The sequence below is a fragment of the Cryptomeria japonica genome, chromosome 1 (assembly GCF_030272615.1).
Source record: "Cryptomeria japonica chromosome 1, Sugi_1.0, whole genome shotgun sequence".
Taxonomy (NCBI): domain Eukaryota; kingdom Viridiplantae; phylum Streptophyta; class Pinopsida; order Cupressales; family Cupressaceae; genus Cryptomeria; species Cryptomeria japonica.
This window is the reverse complement of record NC_081405.1, coordinates 425,657,264-425,675,697: the sequence shown is the minus strand read 5'-3', so window position 1 is coordinate 425,675,697 and position 18,434 is coordinate 425,657,264. Positions and strand designations below refer to the sequence as shown.

General features: G+C 36.3%; 1 protein-coding gene across 1 annotated transcript in view; it reads left to right on the top strand.

Moving 5' to 3' along the window:
• The window catches only part of LOC131065147 (probable inactive ATP-dependent zinc metalloprotease FTSHI 2, chloroplastic), a 193,644-nt gene that overhangs the window by 10,863 nt on the left and 164,347 nt on the right, over positions 1-18,434 (top strand). Inside the window, exon 2 of the mRNA XM_057999587.2 lies at positions 4,795-4,967. Within this exon, the coding sequence (XP_057855570.2) occupies positions 4,795-4,967 (173 nt within the window). The remainder of the gene's footprint in view (positions 1-4,794; positions 4,968-18,434) is intronic.

Sequence of the window (18,434 nt, the reverse complement as noted above, 5' to 3'; positions counted from 1 at the left end):
GTTTGATACTGAAGGAATGCAATTAGTATCCAATAGACTCTCCATCTCATCGGTCACATCCCTCAAGAGAAGTTGCCACCCTACAAACCAAATGGAGGGGTATAAAGGGAACATGCTGGCATCCAAGAAAGGACATCGAAGGATTCAGATCTGACATTTCATAAGATATCAATACTCAGCATTTCCGTCTAATTATTGCAGTTTGGTATGAATTTTCTGTACAAACATAATAAGTGCTGTAATAATATATATATATATATATATATATATATATATATATATATATATATATATATATATATATATATATATATATATATATATATATATTCATGATCACCCATATACTGCTGATATGTTTGCTCATATATGTCATAATAAATATAAATCTGATTAGTGATACTCTGCAGTTAATTTATTTTCATGTATATCTTCATATGTTTTGAGTGTTTACAGCCATGATAGAGGAAGAGAGGATTACAAGTAGGGGAATGGTGTTGGGGTCATCTTCTAGGTACGCCACCTCATGGTATAAGACTGGGGAGTCCCATGGGATCAAAGGGGTACAGGGGTACTGCCTTTGGGTTTAAAAAGGATGGACTTCCAGGGCACTCTTTTGTGAATGCTCCTCATGCTTTTGATCATGGTAAATGAATGCATTAAGAATGTTCAATCATGGGAAGTAGGATAGAAGTGGTAAGAATGAGGGGAACGGTTAGAGGACACCTCACTAGGTACTCCACCTTTTATGGATGCATGGGCCACATGAGGCCAAGGGGGATAATGATCTGCCCTTGGGCCTAGGGTAGAGGATCTTTAGGGCACCCTATTGAGTCACCCTATCTCATCTCTTCTATGGTTGATCCTTCTCAAACTGATTTAAGCAATCTTGTGGTTAGATCTATACTTCTAATGCATATTTGCTCTATCTTAATAATTATGATTATGAATGATTCCTAATTTGTTTGTAGGGTCTCAATCAAAGTGAAAGGTATCTCTAACCCTACCTTGTTTCAATTAAAATTTGTGATCTATGCCAAATTTGGGTATTTATAATTTGGGGTCATTACGATTGGTATGAGAGCATGTTCCTGCTAGGCTGAGGGAAAATAGTTGATGCAATTCAGTCACTGAGCAATTAGGGCTCTAGAAAGGGAAAGAACTTTCAAATGGAACATGAATTGAGGGTTTTCATGGAAAAGAATGAACTAACAACCCATGTCTTACTCCAAACTCGTCAAAATATAAACAATACTCTTTAGCCAAACCAAAGACATGAGAGGGAAGTCACCACCAGCCAATCCGAGAGTAATCATGAAACGATGATAGGATCAAACCCAAGTACAAATAGACCCCCTTTCCTAACTAGGGAGGGATCACCAATGGAGAATGAAGAAATTAACAACTCAAATGTGAGAGAACTTACCATAGAATATGCAGGGCTTGACCCCAAAGTCAAAAGAAGCATCCCTTTCACAACATATTGTGAGGCTGGGATGAAGAATGTTCATAGAAGGAGAAATAACCAACGTAACCAAGATATACAAAATAAAATGGGAAAACTGTCCATCCCTAACTTTGATGGGTTGGGAAAATTACAACTCATGTATGGTTACAAAAACTAGAGACATACCTAACTCTTTGCCCCATTACAGAGAAAGATGCCATTACGTTTGCCATATTACATCTAGAAGGGGTGGCACATGATTGGTGGCATCATGATCTAATTAATCAAGACCACAAAGGTATAAAGACCTATGATGTCTTCAAGAGAAGACTCTTTGAAAGATTTGACCAAACTCATCCCCTAAAATATTTCAAAGAATTAACAAGAATAAGGCAAAGGGGAACCCTTGAAGACTACATCACAAAATTCCAAAGGTTAGCCGTTATGGTCCCCGGAATATCCAAGGAGAGACTCGCTTACCTATTCATAGAAGGATTGACAGATACCACCTGAGGGCTAGTAAGTGCCTTGGATCCTCCTACATTCCAAGAATCAATCCTTAAAGCCACTTGATTGGATTTTGCCCAAGCAAAGCAAAAGGATCACTCTAAGAAGATGGCATAAAAAAGATAACACTTCTATGAGAAGGACAAGCACAAGGATACATACCTCTCTCGTGACGAACGAGAAGAACTAAGGAAGAGAGTTCTATGTTTTGATTGTAAGAGGAAATGGGAAGGAGGACACAATTGTAAACAAGATGAAACCCAAGAGAAAAAGATGTGTTTTAGGTGCAAAGATCCATGGGTACCTGGACATAAATGTAATGTGAGGAATCTTAAAAGAAAGAACTTGTGTTATAAATGCAAAGGAAATTGGGAACCAGGTGACATATGTGGAAGCCAAATACATATAATAGAGGCAATATTTGATGAAGAAGCAAAAGGAAACTTGAGCAAGAAAGCAAGATATGACGATGGAGACCTTAAGAGCATTCCATCTAAAGAAAAGGGGAAAATTAACTAATGGAGCTTTGTGGAGGAACCAATCTAGTAATCATGATACCCTCCCCTCAATAAAAAATCATAATATGACAACTGAAATCTTTTCATAAGACCCAAGGTTTAGATCTCAAGCATCCAGCACAGAGGATATTGACCCTTGCGATTTGGTATGAATAGATGAAAACAATATAATAATATGGACTTATAATATCCATTCACTTGTAACATTTATGCACTTACAATGTTTATGCATTTGTAGACTACTTTCTTGGAATAATCTAATATCCATGCACTTTGTATCTTTGCAAACATGCTCTATGTATATTGATAATAAAGATAATGCTGCATAATGTTTGCATATTGTGATGCATGATTTGTATGCTATTGATGTCTCCAATTGTGGTAGAGGGATGAGGGACACAATAGGGGGAATGGTGAAAGATTTCCTCACTAGGTATGGTGCCTTGTAAAGATGGTTAAGGACGACAAGGCCACCTCATGATGATGTTTAAGGACCATTGGTTAAGGACCGCATGAGGCCAAGGAGGATAAGTTCCTAACCTTGGGCCTAGGGTTGAGTCAAGGGCACCCTATTGCAATCTTCCCTCCAAACCCTACAGTGGTTAGTTATTGAAGTAGACAAGAAAAGGGATCCTCAATCATAAGGGGAAGGAAGAATAGCATGATGGAGGGGAACTGTGTATAGGCTCCGCTAGGTACGCCACCTCATGAGCATGGTTAAGGACCACATGAGGCCAAGAGGGACATGGTTTTCTGCTCTTAGCCCTAGGGCTGGAGATATTTAGGGCACCTCGTTATGGTTGATTCTATGAGATCATCTGAAATTTATGTGCTATAAGTGTGTTTCACCTTTAACCCTATAGATGATTATATTATATGTATTATGTCTACATTATTATCTAACTTGGTTGCAGGTTTCCAAGTCAGACTAACCTCATTCTATTCTTAGGTAAGGATTATCTCTTTAACTAAGTTATGTTCCTTGTTTCATTTGGATTTTGTGAATTTAGGGCAAACTACAAGATAATCCAGGAAAGGGACATTACAGTTGCTTGAGGACAAGCAAATTTGGGAGTGGAGGACTATCATGTCCTCGATTTGATACCCCAAATTGGCGACTCATATTCCTTGATCAGCCAGATCCAATCGAAGAAATTGTCTTACTATAGTAAGACCACAATTTCTTGTTCCTAACATGGACCCAAGCAAGAGCGACAGATCGTGATTATCATGGTAGGCAGAGCGTGGTCATTACCAGATCGTGGTCATTATGGTGAGCAGATTGTGATTTCCTTATGCATGTAGATCGTGATTTCCTTATGTGTCGCCACCTCCTCTTTTCCTAACAGTAGTCTCCCCTAATTGGTTAAGATTAATTAAACTAAACAAGGAGGGGCTGTTTGATACTGAAGGGATGCAATTAGTATCCAATAGACACTCCATCTCATTGGTCATATCCTTGAAGAGAAGTCGCCACCCTACAAACCAAATGGAGGGGTATTCAGTGAACATGCCAACATCCAAGAAAGGACATCGAAGGATTCAGATCTGACATTTCATAAGATATCAATACTCAGCAGTTCCGTCTGGTTATTGCAGTTTGGTATGAATTTTCTGTGAAAACATAATAAGTGTTGTAACAATATATATATATTTTTCTGCATATTCATGATCACCCATATATTGCTGATATGATTGCTCATATATGTCATAATATATATAAATCTGATTAGTGATACTGTGCAGTTAGTTTATTGTTCTGAGTGTTTCCAGCCATGATAGAGAAAGAGAGGATTACAAGTAGGGGAACTGTGGCCCTGTTATGGTGATGCTGATAGATGATGATGTTGATGGTTCGTCAGGTCTAACCCGTGCTATAATGGTTCTTAATTTTCTCTACCTAATTGAATAAATGATCCATAATTCGTTTCTTCAAATATTAAGTGGTTGGGAATGACACGAGTTTTCTCTCTCTAATCAAAGAATGTTCTCTAATTGCTTTGTTCCAAATATTATATCATAATCCTCAATTATCAACATAGATTTTTTTATTTTTAAGTTTCCAAGAATAGTACATTTTCCTGTTAATTTGACATATATTACTTGTGTACTTCTATATTATGGATTCAGATTTGTAATTCTAGATCTCGAAAGTAAAATTGATCATTTGACCTTAAAACTAACTGATACATCTTTAGTTTATGACTATTTTATGTTCTGGAGTACAAGGGAATAATTTTTCTTTATGAGTCTCTTATTCCTATGCTGGAGGCAATAACAACAGTTCTGTTTTCTAATTGCTTGTATTTGACATGGTTTCAGCTGGCATACTCTTGTGTGGGGAACCTGGAACTGGGAAGACATTACTAGCAAAAGCAGTAGCTGGTGAGGCAGGTGTTAGTTTTCTTTCAATATCAGCTTCCCAGTTTGTAGAGATGTATGTTGGAGTTGGTGCTTCTCGTGTTCGAGGCCTTTATGAAGAAGCTAAAGAAAATGTAAGTATTTTTTTGTATCATTGAAGCAGGTTTATGTATTCTATTATGGCTATCAGTTAAGTAGGTGGTAATTTGTAGCCTGTTCAAGATATATTATTTGTTGCATATATATGTCATTATTTGAATTATGAGAAGTCAAAAGCTCTTTGGTATTCATATATGCTGATTCAAAGCTAATGTGTTATTTTTTTAAAATTTCAAAGAATTTTTTGTGTGTGAATGAAGTGGATAATTTTGAACTTGGAGACATGGGATGAGAAATTTGCATACAAGCAAGAAATATATAGACAAGTTACTCTATAATAACTAAGTTACTAGAAGCACAAAATGTTAAATTCTTCTAAGCTTCCCTTTTCAAGTACATCAAAGACTTGGGCCCTGGCCCCCTTTTGAGTAGCTTCATTGAGCTCTTTTAATTCTTCGTTCTCCTTCTCCCATCCTTGTTTTAATGTATTAAATTGCTCCATAAAAATTGCATCAACACTAGGCTTTTTGATTTTGGAGGATTGATATACAAGAAGTTCTTTGCCTTGAGATGACATTGCTCCCTCGAGTTGCTATTTTAATTTCACATTTTCTATAAACAATATGTTTATTTCTTCATTCATATCTATTTGAGCTTTCTCGTACTCCACTAATTTGAGTTCCATACTTTTAACTGCGGCTTGAGTAAACATGGTCGAGTGCATTGTCATGGTGGTTGCTTCTAGTGCCGAAGTGTCCTTAAGTGTTTTAACCATAGCTGTGCCCCTCATTTTTTGAACACTTTGGTTTCTCTGTATTTTTATGCTTTAACTACCAAGCAAAGTTTCAATCTTAGGGTTATACCCTGTGCCACCCATTCCTTGTTTTGAATTCTGCAATTAACATAGGGTCATCTTGATTTCTCACTTGATCAAGCAAAAATATTTTCTGCACTTCCATGCCAGGAATAATCAACATGTCACTTTTTAGCACCATTCTTTTAGCCTTATCAGGTGTGATATCAATTTCATTTATTTTGAGTTCTTTGAAAGTTTGATTGACAATCTCATCATGCCAAGATTCATCTGCTCCCATTTTATTCATTTGTACTCTTTCCTCGAATTCTTTCATTTTCATTTTGATCCAAAAATCTTTATGCTGAAGTGTTTTTTATGAATTCATCATCCTCTATAAATCTTAAAGAAGCTGCAATCCTCTCATCCTCATGTGGCTCTTGCTCATTCTATGCCTGCACATCCCTCCTAGCATCAGGCTTATGAGCCTCAGTCTCATACCTAGGTGGTGTTTTTGAGGGTTGATCAACCTCTATATCATTTCTCATGTCCCTCAATGTATTGGCAACATCATCTATATCACCTTCTTCTTTTTTCGTCTCATATGGTACAAGAGGATCAGGATCATCAATCTTCTATGTTTTAGGCACTGGTTGATCATGTTGTGGGCTTGGTGAGGACTGTTGCACAAAGACTGCATCTGGAGGAGGCTCAACAATCACAAATCCATTTGGTCTCTTGACCGGGAGCTTTGTAGGCTTGGATGGTTGGCTCTCAATCTCAACTATTGACTTACCATATAACCTTTCAAAATTATCAAGTATCAAATCAATTCTCTTAAGAGGATTACTCTCTTCTGCAAAGAACCCTAAAAAACTTGGGTTTTTTTTCTTCTTTTCCTCTTCAAGTTTCATTGAAATATTCCGTTTTCTTTTTCTTTGGAAAACCTCAAGAGCTGTGACACAATTCCTTATAACATCTTCATCATAGTCCACCTCATGGGTGATTGCCACTTTGGTCAAGATTTTGTCTTACAAAATTCATATGGCCTTCAGGGTCAAAGACCCTTTCTATCTTGATCTCAAAGAATACATTCCCTTTAAATAGTTTTGCAATTCTTCTAAAGTATCAAAGCCAATAGAAAATCCTGCACATACAGTCACATGTGGCAAAAAGGTGCCTTTCTTTTGTCTTTCCATAACATCCTTCTCCATCCACATCATTTGCCACATAAATTCCAAAAAAGCTACCCTTTTAGAGAAAAATTTAGGCAGATGGTGGGGGGCTTGAGGACATTCATAGACTTTGATAAGGGTGTAGTTAGACATGAAAAACCAGTCACCGAAGTTATGTGTATGTCCTTTCTCTGGTTTTAGGGCCAAAGGCCTCACCACTTCCATTATTTGTTAGGATAGCCTTGGTGATAATTCACAGTAGCCATAATTGTGATTGAGAAATCATCATGGTAAATTACATAATCATTGTTTTGACATCTCTCGTCCCATATATTACACCAACGTTGAATTGGCAACCTATTGCCTTGGTTATCAAGCATTCCCAAATCTAGCCTTTGGCTCCATTTGTTCCTATTTTGGTACAAAATCAAATGACAAAATAGGAAATAATGTCTGAAATCAAATGGACTTCTACCCTCCTTCAATTTGACCAATTGCTCATGTATCTTCTTTTTAATCTCTGAGGCAAAGTCAAACTCTATATTCACCTCCGAGTTTTGTATTCTCATGGCCATCATCATCAGGCATATAGGCATTTTGTTTTCTACGTCCACTCCAAGCACTTGACACAGGGCAAAGTATGTCCTTTTGAAATACACTTGAAAATCCACTAAAAATGGCTCACTGCCTACAATGGTCGCTGTTTTATTATTCATACCTCTTCTGCTATACATTGGGAGCTCATTACTCTGATAAGTATTCCTTAAACTCTTGCAATCCTACTCAAACTTCTCCAGGTCAATTTTAGTGAGAGCTTTCTTATTCAGCATGAAACACTTAGTGATGGCAGATTTAGTCACTACTACCATAGTAGACCCACTAGGCATTCTTGTAGTCCTTGTAATTGGATGGTAGTACTGTGCCAATACCCTAATGAGCTCAACATCAACAAAAACATTGGGCACTATCAACTTGGCTAGGTCCAAGATCCAAGAGTTTGAGAGAGGAACCTGACTATTCCTCTTATCATAGAAATACCAGAACAAATCCCAACCAGGCATGGGAATTGCAGCATCCCTACACCCTTGAGCCTCATCCCTAAAAAAGTTCTTTGAGGCCTTATCATCAGAATCCAACAACACATCCAATATAGACTGCTGCAATGACTCTTCTTCTCTTTAGGGGTCGAAGACTCCCCCATTTGTTTTGCAGATTCAGTTTTACGGGGCATTATGAAAAATTCTTGCTTTCTAGACCAGCTTCAACCCAATTTTACTTCGCAAAACTACTCAAATTTGACAATTGCAAATGAATTCCTTCAACACACGAAAGCAAGTTACTTGTTCTAAGACCTTAGCTTGATACTGAACTTCTCTCTTAGACTACACAGAGCTCCAATTCCACTTTTTGCTGAATGCGGAATGACTAAAATCAGATCAAAATCAAGTTTTATTCAGTGTTGCAACCTATCACTTCGCCATTAATGTCTGCTCGTGCCAAGGTGGTCGACTTTCTTGTGTTTAAACCTTCGTCGTAGATTTTCATCATAATGAACGGTCAAGATTCATTATCATCCCCATGCAATTACTAATCCTGCTCACACTTCGGAGTTACCGCTAACCCGCGATTTGCCCATAGACTGTCTATTCAATCCCAATAGGCCAGCAGTAGATACAAACACTTATACCGCCTTACTGCAAGCATTCCTTTAACTAGCTTCTTCCTCCTTGCAGGACTACGGGGCTTCTTGGATTGGTCGTTGCTTGCTTACCACCATCCCGCAACATTATTTTTGTAATGCCTTGTAACCACTACGGGATTACCGCCTCCCCGCCACATTGTTTATGGCTTAGGATATGAACCGTGTGGGATTGCGGTAGTTTACCGTTATGCTACAAAATTTTCTTCATGTAGTTGCATGACCGCCGTGTGCCTTTGGGCTTACTGCCATCCCGAGATGACTTTCATGACTTCAAAACACCGTTGTCCTGCAATATTTTTTTAAAACTGATCCATGACTCTTGCGGTACTGTGGGGAATGGTAATAAGGCAATGCTTAAATGGGATTTTTAAGTGTAAACATAAAATAGGGAAGATATTGAGAGGATACAATAATGGAAGGTTTTTTGACGAATGACAAGACTGAAACTAGGGTTTAGGGTTTCTTAAACAAGCAATATTAGACCAAAATATGCAAAATTTTGCAAGTCCTAAGATACACCACTATTGATTATTCCAATTTTGATATATTGGTTTGTTTTAATGCTCAATTATAGATATAGCAATTAATAATAATGAATGAACAACAAACATTTAGCATGGTAATACACAAATTATCAATAGTTTTGGTAAACCAATGTGAAAGACCCAATAATAAACTGATGCTGGATTGAATATTCCTAATGCTGGAATTGCTTTGTACAATGAAACATTAAATTGACAAAATACAAATTAAGGATTGCACTTGCACTCAACAATGAAAGCCAACGACCATAGTGGGCAAGCGATATAAGAAGGAAATGCTAGCGTTGTAGAGGCTCTTGGCATTTATGAAACTCGAGCCCCCACAATATCCCACTTCCAGTATTGGTGTGTATTCCCTAGTGCATCACCAACTAGACCTCCTGTCAAATGCCTTGATAAGAAATATGAATCACCAGATATGGAGTTGCAGGTATGTTGCATGAAATTGCAATTCTGTTGGTTGAAAATCTTGTACACTTGGGAAGGCGTGCAAAATTGTGGCTTAAGCCACAACGTGTGAGTTAAAAACTCTCCTAATTCTAAGGGAAGGCTCCCCCTTTCCTACTATTACAAATTAACTATAACCTATAAATACTAATTTAATTTAGGTGGGACAACATCCTTTTCTCTTTTTTCAGAAAAGATTATATTCTTTCTTCTTTTTCAGAAAAGAAACTGCAACTAGAGTAACAAATTCAGAAACTTGAGAAATTAAAAAGATGCTTATACAAAAGGAAGCGAAGTTTACATGAAAGCGCAAAGTCTTTCGTCGCTTCCTCAGGATGGGAATGTAGAAACAAAAACTCAAAGTCTTCACTCTTCTAGTGTCCTACCAACCTTCCAAAATGATTAGTATGATAACAATATACAACATACAACAACTCAAAGTCTATCAATATGATGCACCTCTAGACTGCTATTGTATAAGAACAAATACAAGCACAAAGTCTTGTAGTCTCTTCCTATCATGTGTTAATGTTTGTAGCTTCAGTCGAATGATCATTTAGAATACATATAATATATGTTGATTAATAATAATATATTATTATGTTATATTATTATATTATATTATTAATCATATAAAATTTAATATTCAATATTAATCTATTATATTATTCTAAATTAATAGTTGATTGATGAAACATTATAATATTGATTAAATTATTATAGTTAAAGGAGCGGACATGTCTCTCCAAAGGAATATATATAGTATAATGTTATTCAATTTGAGAACACATAGAATTCCAAGAATGCAAGTATCAGATTGAATCAGATATATGCATTAAAATACATCCAATAAAACCTGGGAAAATCAACATGGTATCAGAGCTCAGGTCTGTAAAGTTTAATTTGGAGGTTGGAGAGGGTTGGAGAATTCAGTTTTTTCTAGAATTTTCAGTCTGAAATATGCCATTGCACGGCCCTTGGTTGGCCTCAAAATGAGGACTATAATATATGGATGGAAAGATCTGTGTTTCTAGTTTTCAAATATGTTTATCTCATCAAATTTGATTCAGTTTTGTGCAAGATATGACGACTTTGGTGCAAGTCACTTGAAAACCTACCTAGGGTTAGCAGTTTTGGGAAAAGTGTCATAACTTTTGTTTTAACCGTTGGATCTGGCTATAACTTGGAGGAAATGTTTGTAATTAGATTTTCTAACATCTCACCGAAGAGATTGGATAAATTTGGTAAATTGAAAAAGTTATTAACGACTGTGTGTGGCAGATCATAATGAAAGTGTTGATCAAAATTATGAAAATGTTCTACATCATTCAAAGGGAATTATGATGACAGATGATTCATGCGTGATATTTCTTATATGGTCTCACCTTATGAAAGGAAATATTTTAAACTTAAGATAAGTATTCCATGTTTTATTAAGGCACATGAATTATTGAGTTGGTAATTTATGCTATAATATTGGCTAGTAAAATCTTGTATGGTTCTATCATTCGTATTTCTGTTCGAGATAATTTAGTTTATGAGCTATTTGTAATCTCTCTCTGACATACCTTCAGGACGAAAGCACAATAAAATTGAATTAAAGGGAGAAATAAATTGATGCTTATAAACGAATTGATGATTGAGACTAGATGCAGAGGGAGTCTGACATTTCAAGAGAGGACAAGAGGTTGATACAATAACTTGAGCTTTAGAGGGAGCAGATGGTTCAGTCAACTTGTGACAATTTTGATCATAGTGATTGAGAGGGATTTTCACTATTGAAGGTGAAACACTTATGAGGTAAAACTTGATTCAATTGATTATTATACTAATGAAATCATTTAATGCCTTATGGGCCCTGTGTAAATCATAAGGAAGTGACGACTTCCAAATGATTTCCACTTGTATTTTTGAGGTTATTGGAAGCTGACGATCTTACAATAACTTGAGCTTGTGGATAGAATCGCCGACAGAGGCAATCCACATGAGAGCTCGTGGATAGAATCGTTGACTGAGGCAATCCATGTAAGAGCTTGTGGATAGAATCACCGACTGAGGCAATCCATGTGAGAGCTCATAGATAGAATCGCCGAATGAGGCAATCCACGTGAGAGCTCATGGATAGAATCGCCGAATGAGGCAATCCACGTGAGAGCTCATGGATAGAATCGCCAACTGAGGCAATCCACATAAGAGCTTGTGGATAGAATCACCGACTGAGGCAATCCACGTGAGAGCTCATGGATAGAATCGCTGACTGAGGCAATCCACGTAAGAGCTCATGGATAGAATTGCCGACTGAGGCAATCCACACAAGAGCTTATGGATAGAATCGCCAACAGAGACAATCCACGCAAGAGCTTGTGAATAGAATCGCTGACGAAGGCAAATTCACACCTTGAGACTATGGTTGATGCAAATACTCCCCTGTGATGAGCATCATATGGTTGATGCAAATACTCCCAATATCATGAGATGATATTTTTGAGTTATGGTGAATATCATGTGCCTTGATATTCTTGTTTATACCATACTTCCTGATATCATAGTGAGATAATATTTTCTCTATTCCATAATTAATCTAGACTTAATGCATTTGCATTGATTTTATCTTCCCTAGCTAAGAGGGAGTGTTAATTATGTTTTGTGTAGCTATGGTGAGGGCCATAAGTGTTGACATGGGAGATCATTACACATTCTGTCTGATCATCCTCCCTAGCTAAGAGGGAGTGTTAATGTTTGTAGCTTCAGTCGAATGATCATTTAGAATACATATAATATATGTTGATTAATAATAATATATTATTATGTTATATTATTATATTATTACTTATCATATAAAATTTAATATTCAATATTAATCTATTATATTATTCTAAATTAATAATTGATTGATGAAACATTATAATATTGATTAAATTATTATAGTTAAAGGAGAGACATGTCCGTTCAAGGACATGCCTCTCCAAAGGAATATATATAGTATAATGTTATTCAATTTGAGAACACATAGAATTCCAAGAATGCAAGTATTAGATTGAATCAGATATATACATTAAAATACATCCAATAAAACCTGGGAAAATCAACATCTTGACACTCAACTATGCTAATTTAACCCTCAATATTTGCAGCACAAAGTCTGCAAGAAATCAGATTAAATCTCTTTCCAACAACCTTACTAGAATCTCAAGCATATGCAGAAAAATATATCACTGTGACATAAGAACACAATGAATATATGAACAAAGTATCAACACAAAGTTTGAAAACCCAAATGCTCTCTTTATATTTCTTGAGAGTCAAATTTACAAGTATAAAACACAAAGTTTTTATCGCTGTAAATTTCTGTAGAGTTTTCTTGCTTGCCAAAAAGATAGATATTACATAGAGCACCCTCCAATATATATAAGAGAGGGGCTAAGAGCAAAAAATGGGAGAAGTCCAACTAACTAAGACTTATTCCACAACTAACTATAACTAACTATGACCTATTCCAAATTATAGTCTTATTGTTTTTCAACATGTAATTTGTTTACATGTAATTACAAGTTTCAAGAATACAAGTAATGTGACTACTTGCAATTACAATTTTTGGCATTACATGTAATTTGTCAAAGGGAAATTACAAATGCATCAATTGAAACTAATTTAAGCGTTTGAGACACGACTCTATTTACATCATCCTCTGTCTAAGAGGTCTTCATGTTGCTACAAGATGCTGGCTCTTGAAGTATTCAAGATCAGTGAAGATATTTGTCTAGGAACGTCAACTTGCATCCTTGATAGTTCTTATGTCCTTTGCAAACGAACTCCAACTTCATCTTCTTGCTTGGGATAATACTAATTCTTCAAGAGAAGTTATCTCCTTGCATATGACATTGTACTCTTTTCAATTTACATCACTATTGTCATCAACATATGAAAGCACCAACTTTTGCTTACTATCATTACTTGCATTGAAATCCCTTGCAATCGGGTCTCTAGGACTTGACTACAAGTATCGATCTTGCAAAGGAAAGACGTGGAGGATCATAGCGAACTTGGAATGTGGAAATGGAAGAACACAAGTTGGGGAAAAACATTGACACTTACACTTGCGATTGGGTCTTGAAAACCCGAATGCAAGTAAGCATGCTTGCCAAAAGGCACCAACTTGCAATCGGGGTTTTGAAACCCGATTGCAAGTGCAAGCACATAAAACGTTTATGCAATATTGGCTTGCAATTGGGTTTTGGAACCTCGGTTGCAAGTAAAGGGAACTTGCAAAAAAAAAAGGAGACCGGGTTACATGCTTGCAATCGGGTTTCTAAGACCCGATTGCAAGTAATAAGGTTTGAACTTGCATTTCAGGTCTTAGGATCTGATTTGCAAGTAATAATGCAACACAACTTGTAATCGGGTTTTTGAGATCCTATTGCAAGTAAAGTCAACTTGCAATTTGAGTAAAAAGTTCCTACTTGCAATGACAGCAAAAAGTTCCTACTTGCAATGATTGCAAAAAGTTCCTACATAAGTTCCTACTTGCAATGACAGCAAGAATTTCCTACTTGTAATGATAGCTAAAAGTTCCTACTTGCAATAACTACAAAAAGCTCCTACTTGCAATGACAGCAAGAATTTCCTACTTGTAATGATAGCTAAAAGTTCCTACTTGCAATAACTACAAAAAGCTCCTACTTGCAATGATAGCAAAAAGTTCCTACTTGCAATGACAACAAAATGTTCCTACTTGCAGAGAGGAACTCAAAACTTGAAATTGCACAAAAGCTAGGAAAATGAAAGCAAAAACCATCCAAAACTTGGACAATGGTGACAAACACACCCACCGATGATTTGACATTAACAAATATGAGTTTTAAACCTCGTAAAACATGCCTTAGAGAAGAAAACTACGAATTTTGAGTAAACATTTGTAGGGGTTGTCAATTTTTTGAAAGTTCAACAATTGAGATAACAGCTGGCTCTGACTGAGGACTTCCTTCGATCATTGGAATGATTGAAGGGAGAAGAATCCAGAGCTCTAAATGCCTTTATCATCCAATTGGGCTACAAAGTCAAGCAACAAAAGACATAAAAGACAAAAAGGACGACAAGAAATTCAATTCTCCTTCCAGTCAATTCGGTAGCAGAGAGGACTCCCAACATGATAATAACAATTACTACTGCTTGGAAATATTCAACAAAATCGTTGGTTGAGAATCTCTAGATAATACAACTACCGTCAATTGCAGGTTGGATGTCGAGACTCACGGAGATGACTTGCTAGATGGCCCTAGAAATGTTACTTGCAACAAGTATTAATACTCAGAAGAATGATTCGCCAAACATAAGGCTGGCGTAATATAAATCTTTGTAATCCCCGATAATAGAACAATCACATAATATTTCAATATTTTGCTTCAATATTTTGCTTCAATATATATCAGACCATATGCACCAAATTTTAGAATAATCCCCACAAATGCATTGGGACCCACAATACTTTGCCAAATGATACTCAAAATAATATTTATTTGAATTGGAACTCTATTTCTTACCCTTGCCAAATATTCAATACTCATAATATAAAAATCAAACCACGGCTCCAATAATATTTGTAAATCGGCAAATATAAAACATTCATCCCTTTATCATATCGGACTCCTTATTTGTTCGACAAATATCAGAATAATAAATTCAATTAAACTTATATGAAAACTGGAATAAAATATTCTTTTATCTCCAAATAGATATAAACTACCTCAATTCTGCAAATATCTTTATTTTCTACAAATTTGTCTCCATAGGAGACTTTACAAATTTGGCATAGATGTAGACTCTGTCGCGAATCCACCGCATAGGAGGAACTAAGTTTTCATCCAGCTCTTTTGTCAAACTCGTAAAGGTTTTCGTCCCCATAAATCCTCAAACATTTATCAAATTCCAAGCATGCTTTCCTTCCTCCATCCAACCTCCTTATGAAGAACTCCAAGAAGCATCTAGTATATTAGGCCGACATGGATGACTTAAATATTAATCATATTTTGGAAAACTTAAGTTAATAAAGTGACAAATAATATTATTTTATTATTTTTAATTAAATTAAATATTATTAAGTCATCTTTTGAATATATCTTTTATTTTTTATGACAACTTAATAAAAATAAATTTAATTAATTTGCCACTTAAAAATTGGGAATATTACAGACATGCACAAAAAAAAAGTACCACTTCAATCATGCATTCCTTGTTGCATTGCCAAGTTGACAAATATTAAGCTTAGTTTCTATGAATCAATATTGGTTCCATCTAGGCATCAAGAATCTATTATGTTGGCTTTTTAGTCTAGGCACTTATGACAAAGTACCATAATGCCTACTTTTTTCATTGTGAATAGTTTTCCAAAGATGGCCACCATAGTTGTAGTAAGAAAAACAATGATTTGTTAGGCTCAATGCATCTCTTTTTCGATCATGTTTAGGTTCATTGTGGACTTCCCTCATGTATTATGTCTGGCCATGGTTTGAAGTGTGACTTAGCTTTGTCATGCTTTGTGGGATATGTTGTAGACACAGTTAGTTAGATCAAAATACAACATTTTCCCATGGACAAACGAAAAGTCTATTCCACACCTAGCCATTTGTTGCACATGTATGATAATGCACATCCTTACATTTGGGATAGTAGTTCACCATTTATTAAGCTTTCCTATACTAGAACTTTGTGCAATTTTACAAGGCATACTCCATTTTATGTCTCGGATTCAAGTTAGTTATGCAATTGACGCTTATAGAATGCAATAAAAACTCAATCACACTCACAAGATAAGTCAAATGGACAAGGCAACGACGTTTCTACAACATATCTAGTGAGTGTGCTAGTAGGTTCAATCAATTCTCTTTGGTCAAGTTGTAGGTTAAGGTGGGTGATAAGGTCTAGTTTTTTCATCAAATAGAATGCTTCAAAGCTCCACACCAAAATATCAAGCTTCTATGCTATGGTCAATATACAATATTTAGTAGCTGGTGAGAATTCTCTTGTTCTTAATTTGTTATCATTTTTGGGTTGTTGTCTAATAGTCAATGTGGGATTCCTCAAGCCATAGTATTGTAAAGTTCCTTAACTAGACTGATTGCAAGTAGATGATTTTTCCCAGATTAAACAGAGACGTGTTATACAACACAACCCGTGGATTATTGAGTTGCCAATGACTATCTTTTAACAAAATTATTATTCAACACGTGCAGTTTCAAATTAACATTTCTGCTTACTGTTAAACATAGCATTTATCAATTGAGAATTGAACTGACATTATTCAACAATTAAATCGTTTAATGTTACACCAGGAAGCAGGTTAAGGTTTTCTTTCAAGATGCACCTGTAAGTTTGCGGTGACTAGTGATGCCCAAACTTGTTGTTGTAGCCACCTGAAAACTCCTCATATGTTCACCAGTAAACAATGTTGAAGTAACATCTATAACTGTGTGCGATTCATCACGAACTTCGTCCCGCAGAATACTCACTGGACAAAACCTGGATTGCGACACCCTCACTGTTCACTGCGTGTTCAATGACCCTTCCGGAACGTTGCGCGATGACTGCGAACTCGTACAGCAATAGAAACGCCCCCGCACTATATCCCGATATTGGGTTTAAGGGCCACGGGGGGAAATAGTATGACGAGCCGACTTTCTCCTGTTTCTGGAGATCGTATTCCCGTCACGGAGTGTTTGCAAGTTTGAGTCTCACGCCACTCACGCCGCCATTGCTTCTATTAAACTAGGTCTACTCTCGAATTGAGACTCACGCCACCATTGCTTATACCAAACACGGCTCCACTTCCGAACTGCGTCCAATAGGTCAGCCCACGACTGACGAAAGGAGGTTTGCTTCTGTTCGTATCCTGCTAAACAAATAATTCCAATCTTCCCTGCCTGGTTTGCCAAGTCTCTTCCTCATTAAATCTATTCCCGAGGTGGTGGTTCCTCAATTGAATCGAACCAATTCCCTTAATTAATCTTAACCATCGAACTTTTATTAATTATTTTATATTAACAGACCAGAGATTAATATTAATATCACAATAGTCATTTATTAATTAACTAATTTATATTAGTGAATTGGGACTAATATAAAATAATTAATACGATTTTAGTATGATTTTGACTTAGAATTTATTAGGGGATATTACAGACTCCCCTGCCGCTTGTTGCTTGCCCACAAGCAACTGTAAGTTAGAATGTTGGAGAATATGCTCATTTTCCCATGTAGCATCATCTAACGGCAGATCCTTCCACTTAATTAGATATTCTCGGATAGTCCGGTTCCGCAACTGCCTGTCCCTGGATTCTAAAATCACTTCAGGAATCATTTCCAATTTTTCTTCATCATTCATGGGAGGTAGTTCCTCCGAGACTGTCAGTTGCTGACCTAAAGCCTTTTTGAGACAAGATACGTGAAACACATTGTGTATCCTGCTAGTTGCTGGTAAATCCAGTTCGTAAGCTACTGTGCCAACTTTCCGAACAACTGGATATGGTCCATAAAATTGAGGCTTTAACTTTTCAGCACCAATACGCTTAAGAGATGATTGCCGGTAGGGTTGTAACCTTAGATATACGAAATATCCAACTTCAAAATGTCGCTCGACTCGTCTTTTATCAGCATAAATTTTTTGTTGATTATGTGCACATTGCAAATTCTCCTTAAGTGCTTTCAAAATATCCTGGCAATCCTTAAGCAAATCACGGGATTTGGGAACGTTACTCTGATCAAAAGCAAGATGAAGGAAAGATAGTGCATCATAACCATATAATTCCGTGAAAGGAGCCATACCAATCGACATATGAAATGTAGTGTTA